Raw genomic sequence first — 19,701 nt, forward strand, 5'->3', positions numbered from 1 at the left:
GTTTGTGGATCAGTGGCTGGGGTTGATGATGGGTTTGTAGGTCAGTGAGTAGGGCTGAGGGTGGGTTTGAGAATCAGTGGGTGGTTTTGTAGGTTGGCGGGATTTTAAATGGGTGAAATTGGACCCTTTTGTTTGTAGATCTTGGTGAATGGTCCACAAGTTTCACCTTTTGGAATGGACAGTTCTTGGCTCAGGTACCTTTACACATTCTAACCAGCTTGGATGGGGATCTCTGTTTCTCCCTCTGGATTTTTGGTATTGAGGATCTTATGCTTTGGTAGCTGGACTCCCTCCCAATATCTGGTGGTGCATAAATTCTGAGTGATGGTGTAGACATGGTTTCTGCTTGCTCTAGTTAGTAATGGATTGGTGGAAGAAATACTCCTGGACAATTGGTTTCTCAACTGCCTCCTTGCGGGTTTCCATTCTCCAGCAGCTCTTGTTCTCCCTGCCCCTGAGTGGGATGGTGAGCAGAGGTCTTGGGCTGGCAGCTGGTATCCACTGTTACTGGGATCAATTGGTTGGCATGCTGAACCTAGCAGCTTATCTCCTCTTCACTACCGTCCCCATCCCGCTCTGTGGCTGGGTAGGGAAACGTGGGTGGGATCAAATTCCCTTTCTCTCTCCCTCTCTCAATCTCTCTGTCTCCCCCCTCTCTCCTCTCTCCCCTCTCCCTCCCTCTTTCTCTCCCTCTCTCTCCCCCTCCCTCCCTCTCTCTGTTTTTTTCTCTCTCTCTCTTTCACACTGATGAGGGGCCAATTGCTGGCTGGGTTCTAGTTCTATGTGCATACCCCCCAACTCACTCTCACTTTTCCTCCCCTTTCTCTCTCCTCTCTCACTATCTCTCTTTCTCATGTCTCACTAACTCTCTCTGTTTCTCTCTCCTCTCTCTCTCTTTCTCCTCCCTCTCTCACTATCTCTCTCTCTCTCTCTGTTTCTCTCTCTCTCTCTCTCTGTTTCTCTCTCTCTCTCTCTCTCTCTGGCCGGGTGGTCTCCGCGGACTGCGTGCTCTGGCCCCTCCCGGCTCTCTGCAGTTTGAAGCCGCCTCATTTGCTGGCAGCAGCCTTTCATACACTGGGCGATATATCGCCCCCCCCCCCCCCCCGCCAGTTCCTTTAAAGCTGTCAAACGCCGCGGACTGCTATTGCAGTCTCCGCCCGCCCGCCCGTCCGCCCGCTGGAGGAATAGCCATCGCTCTAGTGCCTTCGCCGAGCCCGCTATCCGGCATCGGTGGCAACGGGCTCCATCAACAGTCGGTGAGTGTCTCCGACCCCGCAATGTGTCCACTCGGCCTCCCCCTGCCCTGTACTAACTCGCTCTCTCCATGTTCCCGACGCCGGGCTCTTTCCAGCATCTGCTCTTTGTTTTAATCATAATCGCTTCTGTACTCACCCGTTCTCCGAGCGTCTCGGACACCTCCACCACCCCTCTCTTCCTCTGCCCTCAATCTCCGTACAGGTGCCCGTCCTCGAGGTGTGTCCCCGGACCGGTGCCCGGTGTGACTGGGTCAGCGGGGTCACCTGGCGTCCGTGTCAGTGCCTCTCAGTGCTGGATCCCGGGATACGAGACCCTCAGTACTGGGATCCCAGAACACGTCACACACAGAACAGAGATCTTGCGAAACATGACCCCCCGCCTCACCCCGCAGAGCATCAGTGCGGGAGTCCCGGGATACCTACCCCTCAGTGCTGGAGTCCCAAGATACCTGCCCCTCAGTGCGGGAAACCCGGATACCTGCCCCTCAGTGCGGGGGTCCCGGGATACCTGCCCCTCAGTGCGGGGGTCCCGGGATACCTGCCCCTCAGTGCTGGAGTCCCGAGATACCTGCCCCTCAGTGCGGGAAACCCGGATACCTGCCCCTCAGTGCGGGGGTCCCAGGATACCTGTCCCTCAGTGCGGGGGTCCCGGGATACCTGCCACTCAGTGCGGGAATCCCGGGATACCTGCCCCTCAGTGCGGGAAACCCGGGATACCTGCCCCTCAGTGCTGGAGTCCCGAGATACCTGCCCCTCAGTGCGGGGGTCCCGAGATACCTGCCCTCAGTGCGGGGGTCCCGGATACCTACCCCTCAGTGCTGGAGTCCCGAGATACCTGCCCCTCAGTGCGGGAAACCCGGGATACCTGCCCCTCAAGTGCGGGGGTCCCGGGATACCTGCCCCTCAGTGCGGGGGTCCCCGATACCTGCCCCTCAGTGCGGGAATCCCGAGATACCTGCCCTCAGTGCGGGGGTCCCGGATACCTACCCCTCAGTGCTGGAGTCCCGAGATACCTGCCCCTCAGTGCGGGAAACCCGGGATACCTGCCCCTCAAGTGCGGGGGTCCCAGGGTACCTGCCCCTCAGTGCGGGGGTCCCGGGATACCTGCCCCTCAGTGCGGGGATCCCCGATACCTGCCCTTCAGTGCGGGAATCTCGGGATACCTGCCCTTTAGTGCGGGAAACCCGGGATACCTGCCCCTCAGTGCGGGAAACCCGGGATACCTGCCCCTCAGTGCGGAGGTCCTGGGATACCTGCCCCTCAGTGCGGGGGTCCTGGGATACCTGCCCCTCTGTGCGGCGATCCCGGGATACCTGCCCCTCAGTGCGGGGGTCTCGGGATACCTGCCCCTCAGTGCGGGGGGCCCAGGATACCTGCCCCTCAGTGCGAGGATCCCGGGATACGCGCCCCTCAGTGCGGGGTTCCGGGATACGCGACTCCTCAGTGCAGGGTACGCGGGATAGGAGACTCGCATTGCGGGGATCCCGCGATACCTGAACTGCAGTAAACCCAGTACTATGGTGGTGTTTATTTCTCTCGGCGCACAGTTTGTTTGACTGACCCTCTTTTTTGATTTAGTTTCTTGCACGTTGTTCTTGTGATATACTCAGTAAATTCCGGACCCACCTCGCACCCCGTCCCGCGCCGGGAACTTGCAGGGTGTCCCAGGGCAACCGGTCCCCCACCCGTGCAAAGACTCGATATTTCGGCTAAATTCTGTCCACTGCCCTCCCCCTCCCATCACACCCACCCCTCGCAAATAAATCGTGTTTATTCATTTTTGAAATAATGACTACTGCAAGTTACTGGGGTAACGATGAACAAAGCTTCACTGAAACTTTAGAAGAAAATGCAAATTTACAACTCTTCCCGTAGCTGCCCGCCACAGTGAACCCACCCACACAGTATACTTATTCACACAGTACAACTTTCTACACAGTACTCCTGTCCACACAATACACCTGACCCCACAGTGCACCTGTCCATCACAATACACCTGTCCCCCACAGTAAATGTGTCCCCACCTTAAACGTGTCCCCACAGTACACCTGCCCCCCACAGTGCACCTGTCCATCACAATACACCTGTCCCCCACAGTAAATGTGTCCCCACCTTAAACGTGTCCCCACAGTACACCTGCCCCCCACAGTGCACCTGTCCATCACAATACACCTGTCCCCCACAGTAAATGTGTCCCCACTGTAAATGTGTCCCCACAGTACACCTGCCCCCCACAGTACTCCTGCCCCCCACAGTAAATGTGTCCCCACAGTACACCTGCCCCCCACAGAACACCTTCCTTCACAGTGTCTGGTGCTCACAATATACTCCTCTATAGTGTACAACTGATCTCACAGTACACCTGTCCCCACAGTAAACCTGCCCCCACAGTGCACCTGTCCCCTATATACACCTTCCCCCACAGTGTCTGGTCCTCACCATATACCTCTCTATAATGTACAGCTTAGCCAGCTGGTGGTGTAGTGGCATTAGCACCGGACTTCGGAGTGAAGGCACAAAGCTGTGCCAAACATGTCCTTATCTTAGAACTACCTAGGCTTACCCATAGCCCTCTATTTTTCTAAGCTCCACGTATCCATCCAGGAGTCTCTTAAAAGACCCTATAACTTCTGCCTCTACCACCGCCGCTGGCAGCCCATGCCATGCACTCATCACTCTGCGTAAAAAACGTACCCCTGACATCTCTTCTGTCCTACTTCCAAGCATCTTAAAACTGTGCCCTCTCATACTAGCCATTTCAGCCCTGGGAAAAAGCCTCTGACTATCCACCCAATCAATGCCTCTCATCATCTTATACACCTCTATCAGGTCACCTCTCATCTTCCACCGCTCCAAGGAGAAAAGGCCAAGTTCACTCAACCTATTCTCATAAGGTATGCTTCCCAATCCAGGCAACATCCTTGTAAATCTCCTCTGCACCCTTTCTATGGCTTCCACATCCTTCCTGTAGTGAGGTGACCAGAAATGAGCACAAGTGGGATCTGACTAGGGTCCTATATAGCTGCAACATTACCTCTCGGCTCTTGAACTCAATCCCATGATTGATGAAGGCCAGTACACCATATGCTTTCTTAACCACAGAGTCAACCTGCATAGCAGCTTTGAGTGTCCTATGGACTCAGACCCCAAGATCCCTCTGATCCTCCACACTGTCAAGCGTCTTGTCATTAATGCTATATTCTGCCATCATATTTGAGCTACTGAAATGAACCACTTCACACTTATCTGGGTTGAACTCCATCTGCCACTTCTCAGCCCAGTTCTGCTTCCTATCAATGTCCCACTGTAACCTGACAGCCCTCCACATTATCCACAACACCCTCAACCTTTGTACTCCTGCCCCCACAGAACATCTGTCCGTCACGGTACATTCATTCTCCACAGTATACCTGTCCCCAAAGAACCCTTTCCACACTGTAGACACCCCCACTGTACACCTGTCCCCCACATACCTGTCCCTCACAGTACACCTGTCCCCACAGTAACCTTTACAGACAGTAGACCTTTTCACACTGTAGATGCTTCCACAGTACACCTGCCCTCACAGTACACTATTCCCCACAGTGCCCCTGTCCTCACAATATATCTTTCTATTAGTGTACAGCTGATGCCATAGTACAGCTGTCCCCATAGCACACCTGTCCATATGGTACACCTTCCCCCCAGTACACCTGACCCTTCAGTACATTGGCCCCCCTACAGTGCACCTAACAACACAGTACACTTGCTACCATAGCGTACTTGTCCACATGGAACACCTGTCCCCCCAATGCACCTGATCCCACCCAGTACACCTTACCCCACCCGGTGCAGCTGTCCCCACAGTGCCTACATATGATAGACCTGTCCACCTGACCCCACATTACACCTGCCTCTCACAGTACACCTGTCCACCATGGTAGATCTGTCATCCACAGTACATCTACTCCCATAGTACACCTTACATCACTTTACATCTTTCCACACAGTACCCCTGCCCCCACTGTACATCTGTCCCCCAGAGTGCATCTGACCCTATGGTAGACCTTACCTGTCTCCATAGTACCTTTCCACATAGTAAATGCCTACACAGTACACCTGCTCCCATAATGCACCTGTCCTCACAACACACCATTCCACACAGTACACCTGACCTCATAGTGTTCCTTACAACACAGTACATGGGACCCCATGGTACACTTTACAACACAGTACACCTGCTCCCATCGTGCACCTGTCATCACAATACACTATTCCACACAGTACACCTGACCTTATAGTGTTCCTTACAACACAGTACATGGGACCCCACGGTACACTTTACAACACAGTACACCTGCTCACACAGTGCACCTAGTCTTGGCCTCAGCACAGTGCACTACTCCCTCCCACAGCCCATATAGATTAATTGTCTCTCAATATTCATCTTGCAGAGAATCACAAAGTGTGATGATCCTGTGAGAGAGGAAATTCCTTCTCATGTCTGTATGAAATGCATGACCCATTAATTTGATGTTTCCAACTTCAATTCCCCTCAAATCATCTCTCATTCTTCTAAACTCGAATATGAATAGTTTCAACTTGCTCAGCTTTTGTCGCTTCACCGCCCAGGAGCCAGACTAATCTCTGATGCAAACACATTTTTCTTTAACCAATAGGCATGAGATGTTTCAGGTTTGGTTGCACTAGCACATAGTAAATTCACATCAAACCTTTCCTACTTGCAGTAAAGGCCATCACGCTATTATCCGCTCAGACTATTTACCTGCATGTCAACATTTTATGCTCCAGGTTCTGGGAGATCCAATTCTTTATACCACATCTTCTGGTCTCACACAGTTTAAATAATACCTAACTCTAACTCTATTCAAAGTGACACAGGTACCCCATCTATCACTGCTTACTCAATCATTTAACCTATCCTAGCCTGCAAAATTGTACAGTTACAGGCTGTGCCCTCACAGCTTGCTAGATGCAACTTGATGGGTCAACTGGCCTAATTCTGATCCAGTATCTTACGGTCTTATGACGTGTCTTTGTATTTTTAGCAATTGACCACATTCTTCACTTCCCTTGACTCTCTACGTACTCTTCCTGCCTAAAGTTTACCTTGTTGTCTGGTGTGTTTAATATCCATTCTCTCTAGTTTTGTCGTCCCTTGTGGCTTGCTATTTTGCGGTCTATTATTAATGTTACCATTCACTCCTGAATCTTCGTTGCTGCTCTGCTTTGGGGTCAAGCATCCTCTACATTTCCTGACACTCCATTTGTTCCTTGAAGAACTTGAGCAAATTTGACAGTTTATTCTGAGGACAAAGCCGATTGAACATTAAATTCTAGCCTGGCCAAGGATACTCACAGCCCAAAAAATGAATACAAAGAGAAGACGTTGTCACACATCCATTCCCGCATGCTGTAATTTCAACACTTTCTAATTATTTACACTTCACTCCACTGGCCATGATCTCAAATGTAATCTCATTCATTAGATCACTGATTTGTGCTCCTCCTTACAGTCCTGCCAATTTTTTCTCGACCTCTTCCTCTGTGACATTGCAGATTGCAGAGTCCCCAGTCATGTGCCAATTCAATCTAGTTTACTGCTGATCCACATGCTTATTCATGCAGACTGGTGACTGGCTGATTTTTCTCTCTTGCAACCACAGGAACTAGAACAAATCTAAGCTATTCATCCAATGTTATTGACTCAATAAAGGGTGGCAGTACTTTCTGCTGGGTCTGGTGCCTGACACACTGTGATTTTGCTAATGGTATTGACTCAATAATGGGAGGTAGTACTTTCTGCTGTGTCTTGTACTTGACACACACACTGTGATTTTGCCAGTGTTATTAGACAAGACTTTAAATAATCTAACCTCCCTTCCTCTCAAGAATTGTGTTTAATTTCAGCTGGTTTGGACACAAACTTATGTCTGTTTAACTTCAAGTCACATACATCTGGAAAAACGTCATTGTTTTAAAAACAATTTTCTATATGTACAGCTAGGCATTCAGTGCCACAGAGGCAAGGAAGCAATCTCCTCATTAGTGATAAGGTGAAGAAAGCTTCAGTATGTTAGAAGATAGAAGGCACAGTACCTGTCCCTGCAGGGTGTGACTACTGCTGAAGGAGAGGAGCAACAAAAGCTAGAGCTGTGACCAGCACCAAATTGGCTGTGTGACCTACTACAACCATCTCACTACAACAACTACACTACAACCATCTCACTCCAACCCCCCCACTGCAGCCACCACACTGCAACCAGCACACTACGGCAATCCCACAGCAGCCACCTCTCCATAAATGTCTCACTACAATCACCCCACAACAACCAAGCCATACCAACCATCCCCACTACAACTATCACACTATAATCATCCCACTATAACCATCCCACCACAACCATCTCACTACAATCATCCCCAGTACAACCATCCACACTACAACCAACCCACTACAATGATCACACTAGAACCACACTACAAATATCACACTACAACCATCCCACTAAAATCCCTCTACAAGCATCCCACTACATCCATCACAGTACAACCACCACACTACAGCCATCTCACTACAACTATTCCACTATAAACACCAACTACAATCACTCTTCAACCATCCCACACCCATTCCACTACAACCATTACACTGCACTCATCCTACTATCATCATCCCACTACAACCATCCCCACTGTAATGATCCTACAACCACAGTACAACAATCCCACTACAACCACCATATTATAACCATCCCACTAGATACAACACATGCCAACCCACTACACCCAGCACACTACAACCATCCTACTACAACCACCCAAATACAACAAACCTAATACAACCAAACCCACTAAATCACCACACGACAACCATTCCACTATAACTATCCCCAATACAAACATCCCACTGCAAACACCACACTACAGCCATCACACTACAATCACCCATACAACAACCACCCTACTACAACCATCTCACTAGAACCACCATGACAACCATTCCATCACAACCTACACACTATAACCATGCCACTACAGTCATACCACTACAACTGCCATATCACAACCATACCACAACCACAACACTTCAGCCATCACACTAAAACCATTCTACTACAACTATTCCCACTACAATGATCACTATATGACCACCATACTACAACCATCCCACAACTATTCCATTATAACCACCAAACTACAATTACCACACTACAACCATCCCACAACAATCACTACAATCATCCCATTAGAATCACACAACCATCCCACCACAATGATCACAATACAACCATCACACTACAACTACCAAACTACAACAGCCACACTACAACCATTCCACTACTACCATGCTAATACAACAATCCCAGTACAATCACCAGACTGCAACCATCTCACTATAACCGAACGCTGTGGAAAGTCTAGTTAAGCAGAAAAGAAAAGAAAAACTTATGAAAATTTCATAAAACTAGGTAGTGATAGAGTTCTAGAAAATTACAAGTTTGCCAGGAAGGAGCTTAAGAATGAAATTAGGAGAGCTAGAAGGGGCCATGAGAAGGCCTTGGCGAGCAGGATTAAGGAAAACCCCAAGGAATTCTACAAGTATGTGAAGAACAAGATGATGAGCCGTGTGAGACTGGGACCAATCAGGAGTGAAAGTGGAAACTAGTGCATGGAGTTGGAGGAGGTAGTGGAGGAACTTAATGAATACTTTGCTTCAGTAATCAGCAGGAAAAAGAACCTTGGCAATTGTGGGGATGACTTACAATGGACTGAAATGCTTGAGTATATAGACATTAAGAAAGAAGATTGTGCTGGAGCTTTTGAAAAGCACCAAGTTAGATAAGTCACCGGGCCCGGACGAGACATACCCCAAGCTACTGTGGAAAGTGAGGGAGAAGATTGCCTCCAGCAATGATGATGGGGATGGGAGAGGTTCTGGAGGAGTGGAGGGTTGTGAATGTTGTTACTTTGTTCAAGAAAGGGAGTAGAGATAACCCAGAAGATTATAGACCAGTGAGTCTTAATTCAGTGGTGGGCGAGTTGTTGGAGAAGATCCTGAGAGACAGGATTTATAAGCATTTGAGAAACATGATCTGATTAGGATCAGACCCTACTTAGCATATTGTGTAAGTCTAGCCACCTCACTACAGGAAGGATATGGATGCTATAGCAAGAGTGCAGAGGATATTTACAACAATGTTGCCTGGGTTGGAGGATGTACCTTATGAGATTAGGTTGAGTGAACTTGGCCTTTACTCCTTGAAGCAACGGAGGATGAGAGGTGACCTGATAGAGGTGTATACAATGATGAGAGGCATTGATCATGTGGATAGCCAGAGGCTTTTTCCCAGGGCTGAAATGGCTATCACGAGGGAGCATAGTTTTAAGGTGCTTGGAAGTAAGTAGAGATGGGATATCAGGGGTAGGTTTTTCACACAGAGCGTGGTGGGTGCATGGAATGCACTGTCAGTGACTGTAGTGGAGGCAGATACAATAGGGTCTTTTAAGAGTTTAGAAAATAATGGGCTATGCAGTAGGGAGATTCTAGGGAGTCTCTAGAGTAGGTTACATGGTTGGCACAACATTGTGGGCCGAAGGGTCTGTAATGTGCTGTAAATTTCTATGTTCTATGTAACTACCGATCTACAACCATCACGCTACAAGCATCCCACTACAATGACCTCAATAGAGCCATATACACTACAGCCATCCCACTACAACCAACAAGCTACAACCATCCCACAACAACCATTATACTACACCCTTCCTACTAGAACAATCCCACTAGCACCATCCCACTACAAAAGCATTGCATCCATCACACAACAATCCCACTACAGCCATCACACTACAACCATCCCTCTACAACCATCCCACTAGAGCCATACCACTAGAACCATCCCCACTACAGCCATCCTACTACAACCACCACATTGCAATCATCATACAACTACAACAATCCCACTACAACTACCATATTATAACCATCCCACCACAATTATCACAATAGAGCTATCTCACTACAGTCATCCCATTACAACCACCACACTAAAACTACTGAACTACACCCAACAAACTACAAGCATCCCACTGGAACCATCCCACAAGAACCACCCCCACCACAACTATCCTACTACAACCACAACATTGCAACCATAACACTATACCAATTCCACTACAACCTCCATGTTACAACCATTCCACTACAAACATCTCACTACAATCAATCCACTACAGCCACCACTCTACAATTATCCCACTGCAACCATCCAAATACAACACACCTAATAAAACCAATTCCACCAAACCACGGCACTACAACTATTCTGCTATATTCATCCCACTACAGCCACCACACTACAAATATCCCCAATACAAACATTTCACTAGAACCATCCCACTACAAGATTCCCCACTACAGCCATGCATTACAACCATCTCACTACAACCACCAAACTACACCATCCCACTATATCACACTAGAACCACCACACTACAATCATGCTATTATCACACTACAACCATCCCCACTACAAATATCCCAATACAACCATCACACTACAACTATCTCACTACAACCACCACACTACAACCAACCCACTACAATGATCACAATGCTACCAAACTACACCAACCCACAACTGTTCCACTATATTCACCAAACTACAACCACCACACTACAACCATCCAACCACAACCATTGCACGACAATCATCACACTAAAATCACACCAGACCAATCTCACTACAACCACTACACTACAACCATCTCACTACAACCATCAGAATACAACCATCACACTACACCCATCACACTACAACCACCCCACGATAACCTTCTGACTACAAACATCTCACTATAACTATCACACTACAAACATTCCACTAGAACCATCTCCAGTACAACTATCCTACTACAACCACCACATTGCACCCATCATGCTACAATGATCCAACTACAGTGACCATATTACATCCACCTTACTACAACCATCACACTATACTCAACCCACTACTTCACCTTACTACAACCATCTCACTGCAACCATCCAAATACAACAAACTCAAGACAATCAACCCCACCAAACCATCACACTACAGCCATCCCACTATAACCATTCCACTACAGCCACCACTAGACCGCCATCATACAACAACCATCCCCAATACAAGTGTCCCACTACAACCACCCTATTACAATGGCCATCCTATAACTATGCCACTACAACTATCATGTTAGAACCACCAGACTACAACCATCACACTCCAACATTACAATTTCACTACAACCACATTACACACACCATAATCTCCAGACTATACCCACCAAAGTTTAACCATCACTCCTCAACCATTGCACAACCATCCCCACTACAACGATCCCAACACAACAATCCCACTGCAACTGCCACTGTAGAATGACTAACTACATCCACTACACTGCAACCATCCCACTGAAACCATTGCACCACAGCCTTCTCCACTACAACTACCAGACTACAGCCTCTACACTACAACCACCAGACTACAACTATTACAATACAACCACTCTATTAGAATGATCACACTACAACCATTCCAATACAAGCACCATACTACTAATACCACACTACAATCATCCCACTAAAACTACAACCATCTCAACACAATTCTACTGCAACCACTATACAATCACCACACTACAACCATCCTACTATAAGCACCACACAACTATCCCACTTCAGTGACCACTCTGCAACCACCCCATTACAATCATCCTACAATATTCATCCCCAATACAACCATCCCACTTCAACTACCACACTATAATTATCCCAATACAACAGTCCTATGATACCCACCACACTAGAACCATTAAACTATAACCATTCCACTACAGCCATCCCACTACAACTACCACATTACAATCCTCCCACTATAATCATTCCCACTTCTACAACCATCCCAATACAAAAATCCCATTATAACCAGCACATTACAACCATCATGCGACAATCAATCCTCTACAACAATCTCACTACAACCATACCATTATAAATAGAAAAATAAAGGGACATGCATAACCCCAGGTAATTTCTAAAATAAGCACATGTTTGGCAAACATCATGGCTGAAGGGCCTGTATTGTGCTCTAAGTTTGCTATGTTTCTATAACCAGTCCACTCCAATCATCCTACTACAACCATCTCACTACAACAATCCCACTACAACCCCCACACAACAAATCATCCATTCACAACCATTCCACTACAATCATCCTCACTTCAACCATTCTACAACCACACTACAACCATCCCACTTCAACAACCACACCTCAACCATCCTACAATAGCTATCCCCAATACAGCCATCCCACTACAACCACCCCTGCTTCAATGACTACACCTCAATCATCCTACTATAACCATCTCCAATACAGCCATCCCACTACAACCACTCCCACTTCAACCACCACACTACAATGATCCTAATACAATAATCCCATGACAACCAACACATTACAACTACCACATTACAACCATCCATCCACAACTACTACACTACAACCATCCCAACATAACTGTCACCTTGCAACTACCACACAACAACAATCCTACTACAACAATCTCACTACGACTATACCACTATAACCAGTCCACTACAACTGTCCCACTCCAGCCACTCACTATAACAATCCCATCACCACCACACGACAAACCATCCTTCCGCAACCATCCCACTACAACCATCCCCACTTCAACCATTCCAATACAACCACCATACAACCATACAACACTCCGACTACAACCACACTAGAACCATCCCACGACAATCATCTCTACTACAAAAATCCCAAGACAACAATCCCACTACAATCATCACTACAACCATCCCATGATAACCATCACGTTACATCCACCACACTACAGCCATCCCACGAGAATTACCACCTTATAACCCGGAATGGTTCGACGCCGTGGTTTGATACGTTCTGCTTGTTCCTGGCAGGTCTCTGAGTGCAGTGGGCTCCCGGGACGAGGATGGCATGGTTTGGCAGGGTGATGGTCTTTGCCTGCCTACTGGAGCCGTGTCTGAGCCTGGCGATTTTCACGCCGCAGCACAGCCAGCCCGACCCGTGCTACGACGAGGCAGGGCAACCCCGGCGCTGCATCCCCGACTTTGTAAACGCCGGCTTCGGCCGGGAAGTGCAGGCTTCCAGCACGTGTGGGTCGCCGCCCAGCACCTACTGCTTCCCAACAGAAAAAGGGGGCGGCCGCAGCCGGACGTGCCGGACCTGCGACGCCTCGGACCCCAGGAGCGCGCACCCCACCGCCTACTTGACCGACCTGAATAACGCGCACAACCTGAGCTGCTGGCGCTCGGAAAGCTTCTCGCAGCCGTCGCACAACGTCACGCTCACACTGTCCCTGCACAAGAAGTTCGAGATCACGTACGTGAGCCTGCAATTCTGCTCGCCGCGCCCAGAGTCCATGAGCATCTATAAATCGATGGACTACGGCCGGACCTGGGTTCCCTACCAGTTCTTCTCCGCGCAGTGTCGTCGGGTATACAATAAGCCCAACAGGGCGCCCGTAACCAAGCAGAACGAACAGGAGGCCTTGTGTTCGGACGGCTACTCTGACCTGTACCCGCTGAGTGGGGGGCTAATCGCCTTCAGCACGCTGGACGGCCGTCCCTCGGCCCAGGACTTCGACAACAGCCCTGTGCTGCAGGATTGGGTGACGGCCACCGATATCCGAGTAGTGTTCAGCCGGGCACACACACTGGGCGACGGCGGGTCCCGGGAGAGTTTCCAGTACGCGGTGGCCGACCTGCAAGTGGGCGGCCGCTGCCGCTGTAACGGCCACGCGTCCCGCTGTGTGAACGACAAGGACGGCTACCTGGTGTGTGATTGCAGACACAACACGGCCGGAGCCGAATGCGATCGCTGCAAACCCTTCCATTATGACCGGCCCTGGCAGAGGGCGACTGCCCGCGACGCCAACGAGTGCCTGGGTAAGTGCAAGGGGTATAGAGCGTCGGATCGGGAAGCGTCAAACATGTGCTCTCACCCAAGGTTAACGCTGTTCTCAACCTTGACCCACGACCCAGCGTCAACCCCAAACCAACACTTTCCCATCACCTGGGTCAACATCAACTTAACAACATTGTCCCATCACCTTTCTCCTAGTTCTGTCCCACCACGCAGGGTCAACATTATCCTTCCAACACTATTCCACCACCTGAGTCAATGCCAATCCAGCACTGTCCCACCATCACCAAGTCAGCACCGTACTCCCAACTCTGTCCCATCTCCCAGGGTGAACACCAACCCAACACTAACCCATCATCCAGCTCATTCCTGTTTCCATGAAGTGGCTAAGAGACAGACAGTGATTGTCAGGCAGTGGCACTCCCGGTGCCTGTGGGATGGGGGGGGGGTGGTTTCAGTAGGTGCCTGTGGGATCGGGGAGAGGGGGTTTCAGTAGTGCCTGTGGGATGGGGGGAGGGGGGTTTCAGTAGGTGCCTGTGGGATCGGGGAGGTGGGGTTTCAGTAGGTGCCTGTGGGATCCGGGAGAGGGGGTTTCAGTAGGTGACTGTGGGATGGGGGGAGGGAGTTTCAGTAGGTGCCTGTGGGATGGGGGGTGGTTTCAGTAGGTGCCTGTGGGATGGGGGGAGGGGGGTTTCAGTAGGTGCCTGTGGGATCGGCGGGGGGGGGGGTTCAGTAGGTGCCTGTGGGATGGGGGGAGGGGGGTTTCAGTAGTGCCTGTGGGATGGGGGGAGGGGGGTTTCAGTAGGTGCCTGTGGGATTGGGGGGAGGGGGTTTCAGGTAGGTGCCTGTGGAATCAGGGAGAGGGGGTTTCAGTAGGTGCCTGTGGGATTGGGGAGAGGGGGTTTCAGTAGGTGCCTGTGGGATGGTGGGGAGGGGGGGTTTCAGTAGGTGCCTGTGGGATTGGGGAGAGGGGGTTTCAGTAGGTGCCTGTGGGATGGTGGGGAGGGGAGGTTTCAGTAGGTGCCTGTGGGATCAGGGAGAGGGGGTTTCAGTAGGTGCCTGTGGGATCAGGGAGAGGGTCTTTCAGTAGGTGCCTGTGGGATCAAGGAGGGGGGTTTCAGTAGGTGCCTGTGGGATCGGGGAGGGGGGGAGGGGGTTTCAGTAGGTGCCTGTGGGATCGGGGAGGTGGGGTTTCAGTAGGTGCCTGTGGGATGGTGGGGAGTGGGGGTTTCAGTAGGTGCCTGTGGGATTGGGGAGAGGGGGTTTCAGTAGGTGCCTGTGGGATCGGGGAGGGGGGGTTTCAGTAGGTGCCTGTGGGATGGTGGGGAGGGGGGTTTCAGTAGGTGCCTGTGGGATCAGGGAGAGGGGGTTTCAGTAGGTGCCTATGGGATCAGGGAGAGGGTCTTTCAGTAGGTGCCTGTGGGATGGGGGGAGGGGGGTTTCAGTTGGTGCCTGTGGGATCGGGGAGGGGGGGAGGGGGTTTCAGTAGGTGCCTGTGGGATCGGCGGGGGGGGGGTTTCAGTAGGTGCCTGTGGGATCGGGGAGGTGGGGTTTCAGTAGGTGCCTGTGGGATGGTGGGGGGGGGGTTTCAGTAGGTGCCTGTGGGATTGGGGAGAGGGGGTTTCAGTAGGTGCCTGTGGGATCGGGGAGGGGGGGTTTCAATAGGTGCCTGTGGGATTGGGGAGAGGGGGTTTCAGTAGGTGCCTGTGGGATCGGGGAGGGGGGGTTTCAGTAGGTGCCTGTGGGATCGGGGAGGGGGGGTTTCAGCAGGTGCCTGTGGGATTGGGGAGGTGGGGTTTCAGTAGGTGCCTGTGGGATCGGGGAGGGGGTTTTCAGTAGGTGCCTGTGGGATCGGGGAGGGGGGGTTTCAGTAGGTGCCTGTGGGATCGGGGAGGGGGGTTTCAGTGGGTGCCTGTGGGATGGGGGGGGTTTCCGTAGGTGCCTGTGGGATCGGGGGGTGGGGGTTTCAGTAGGTGCCTGTGGGATCGGGGAGGGGGGTTTCAGTAGGTGCCTGTGGGATCGGGGAGGGGGGGTTTCAGTAGGTGCCTGTGGGATCGGGGAGGGGGGGTTTCAGCAGGTGCCTGTGGGATTGGGGAGGTGGGGTTTCAGTAGGTGCCTGTGGGATCGGGGAGGGGGTTTTCAGTAGGTGCCTGTGGGATCGGGGAGGGGGGGTTTCAGTAGGTGCCTGTGGGATCGGGGAGGGGGGTTTCAGTGGGTGCCTGTGGGATGGGGGGGGTTTCAGTAGGTGCCTGTGGGATCGGGGGGCGGGGGTTTCAGTAGGTGCCTGTGGGATCGGGGAGGGGGGTTTCAGTAGGTGCCTGTGGGATTGGGGAGGTGGGGTTTCAGTAGGTGCCTGTGGGATCGGGGAGGGGGGTTTCAGTAGGTGCCTGTGCGATCGGGGAGAGGGGGTTTCAGTAGGTGCCTGTGGGATCAGGGAGAGGGTCTTTCAGTAGGTGCCTGTGGGATGGGGGGAGGGGGGTTTCAGTTGGTGCCTGTGGGATCGGGGAGGGGGGGAGGGGGTTTCAGTAGGTGCCTGTGGGATCGGCGGGGGGGGGTTTCAGTAGGTGCCTGTGGGATCGGGGAGGTGGGGTTTCAATAGGTGCCTGTGGGATGGTGGGGGGGGGTTTCAGTAGGTGCCTGTGGGATTGGGGAGAGGGGGTTTCAGTAGGTGCCTGTGGGATCGGGGAGGGGGGGTTTCAGTAGGTGCCTGTGGGATGGGGGAGAGGGGGTTTCAGTAGGTGCCTGTGGGATCGGGGAGGGGGGGTTTCAGTAGGTGCCTGTGGGATCGGGGAGGGGGGGTTACAGCAGGTGCCTGTGGGATGGGGGAGGTGGGGTTTCAGTAGGTGCCTGTGGGATCGGGGAGGGGGTTTTCAGTAGGTGCCTGTGGGATCGGGGAGGGGGGGTTTCAGTAGGTGCCTGTGGGATCGGGGAGGGGGGTTTCAGTGGGTGCCTGTGGGATGGGGGGGGTTTCAGTAGGTGCCTGTGGGATCGGGGGGCGGGGGTTTCAGTAGGTGCCTGTGGGATCGGGGAGGGGGGTTTCAGTAGGTGCCTGTGGGATCGGGGAGGGGGGGTTTCAGTAGGTGCCTGTGGGATTGGGGAGGGGGGGTTTCAGCAGGTGCCTGTGGGATTGGGGAGGTGGGGTTTCAGTAGGTGCCAGTGGGATCGGGGAGGGGCTTTTCAGTAGGTGCCTGTGGGATCGGGAAGGGGGGGTTTCAGTAGGTGCCTGTGGGATCGGGGAGGGGGGTTTCAGTGGGTGCCTGTGGGATGGGGGGGGGTTTCAGTAGGTGCCTGTGGGATCGGGGAGGGGGGTTTCAGTAGGTGCCTGTGGGATTGGGGAGGTGGGGTTTCAGTAGGTGCCTGTGCGATCGGGGAGAGGGGGTTTCAGTAGGTGCCTGTGGGATCAAGGAGGGGGGTTTCAGTAGGTGCCTGTGGGATTGGGGAGAGGGGGTTTCAGTAGGTGCCTGTGGGATCGGGGAGGGGAGGTTTCAGTAGGTGCCTGTGGGATCAGGGAGGGGGGTTTCTGTAGGTGCCTGTGGGATGGGGCTGGGGTTTCAATAGGTGCCTGTGGGATCGGGGAGAGGGGGTTTCAGTAGGTGCCTGTGGGATCGGGGAGAGGGGGTTTCAGTAGGTGCCTGTGGGATTGGGGAGGTGGGTTTCAGTAGGTGCCTGTGGGATCAGGGAGAGGGGGTTTCAGTAGGTGCCTGTGGGATCGGGGAGAGGGGGTTTCAGTAGGTGCCTGTGGGATCGGGGAGGGGGGGTTTCAGTAGGTGCCTGTGGGATCGGGGAGGGGGTTTCAGTGGGTGCCTGTGGGATGGGGGGGGGTTTCAGTAGGTGCCTGTGGGATCGGGGAGGGGGGGTTTCAGTAGGTGCCTGTGGGATCGGGGAGGGGGGGTTTCAGCAGGTGCCTGTGGGATTGGGGAGGTGGGATGTGGGATTGGTGAGAGAGCAGCCACAGTGTAGGTCCCACCCAGAGATGGAGTCAGTGCTTTGAGTGACAGCATCAGACTGATCAGCCCTCCAGAATCTGCTCAAAAGCATCAAACATTCAAGAATTATTTCAACTTTAATGTGCCTGTGAAAGTTTGAAGCACCATTGGTGGCAGGAAGTAGTGTAGAGGGAAGGAGGAAGTTTATTTGGGACATGGAGGATGTGAATGGGAAATAGGGACATGTGGGGTCAATGTGGTCTATGGCCTCTCTACTGGAGTCAAGAAATAGTTTATAAAGAATGAGGAATGGCAAAGCTTTGAGAAGAGAATAGATTTGAGAGTCTGAAACCAATTAGACTGTGCAAATGAAGAGGCTGCTGGAAAGATTAATCTTCATGGTTAGGAATGTGGAGTACAGAGAGAAGGAAGCGAAGCCTTGGCCATCTAGGTTAAGACTAAGACCATAAAATATAGGAGCAGAATTAGGGTATTTGGCCTATCGAGTTTGCTCTGCCATTTCATCAAGACTGGTCCAATTTTCCTCTCAGCCCCAATCTTCTGCCTTCTCTCTGTATCCCTTCATGGCCTGAATCAAGAATCTGTCAACCTTTACCTTAAATATACAGAAAGACTTGACCTCCACAGCTGCCTGTGGCAGGTTTCTTCACTTTTTGGCTGAAGAAATTCCTCTTCCTCTCCATTCTAAAAGGATGCCCCTCTATTCTGAGGCTGTGTATTCTGGTCTTGGACTCTCCCACCATAGGAAACATCCTCCCCACATCCACTCTATCAAGGCCTTTCACCATTCAATAGGTTTCAATGAGGCCGCCCCTCATTCTTCTGAATTCTAGTGAATACAGGCCAGGGGCATCAAACCCTCCTCGTATGACAAGTCATTCAGTCCTGGAATCATTTTTGTGAACTTCTTTTGAACCCTCCAGCGTCAGCACACCCTTTCTCAGATAACGGGCACAAAACTGCTCATAATACTCCAAGTGAGGCCTCACCAGTGCTTTATAAGGTCTCAGCATTACATCCTTGCTTTTTATATTCTATCCTGAAATTAATGCTAATGTTGCATTTGCCTTCCTCACCGCAGACCTAACCTGTGAATTATGCTTTAGGGAATCCGTACATGGACTCCCAAATTCCTTTGCACCTCAGTTTTTTTGTATTTTCTTTCCATTTAGAAAATAGTCTACACTTTCCTTTCTTCTACCAAAGTGGATGACCATACACTTCCTGACACTATATTCCATCTAAAAGTTTGTCCATTTTCCTAATTATATGGCCTTCTATAGCCTCCCTACTTCCTCAAAACCACCTGCCCACCACCAATCTTCATATCATCTGCAAACTTTGCAACAAAGCCTCATTTCGATCATCCAAATCATTGACACATAACGTAAAAACAGTCAGTTCCAACACAGACCATTGTGGAACACCACTCGTCACCGGCAACCAGTCAGAAAAGGCTCCCTTTATTGCCACTCTTTGCACCTGTCAATCAGCCACTACTTTATCCATGCTAGAATCTTCCTT

At 51.1% G+C, this 19,701-nt stretch overlaps 1 protein-coding gene across 1 annotated transcript in view; it reads left to right on the forward strand.

Annotated features, from left to right (window-relative positions):
- The first annotated feature begins 1,146 nt into the window (after positions 1 to 1,146).
- LOC134341227 (netrin-3-like) overlaps positions 1,147 to 19,701 on the forward strand; it is a 426,911-nt gene continuing 408,356 nt past the window's right edge. Inside the window, exons 1-2 of the mRNA XM_063039061.1 lie at positions 1,147 to 1,256; positions 13,246 to 14,253. Of these exons, the coding sequence (XP_062895131.1) occupies positions 13,278 to 14,253 (976 nt within the window). The 5' untranslated portion in view covers positions 1,147 to 1,256; positions 13,246 to 13,277. The remainder of the gene's footprint in view (positions 1,257 to 13,245; positions 14,254 to 19,701) is intronic.

Source organism: Mobula hypostoma (genome assembly GCF_963921235.1).
Source record: "Mobula hypostoma chromosome 9 unlocalized genomic scaffold, sMobHyp1.1 SUPER_9_unloc_1, whole genome shotgun sequence".
Lineage (NCBI taxonomy): Eukaryota > Metazoa > Chordata > Chondrichthyes > Myliobatiformes > Myliobatidae > Mobula > Mobula hypostoma.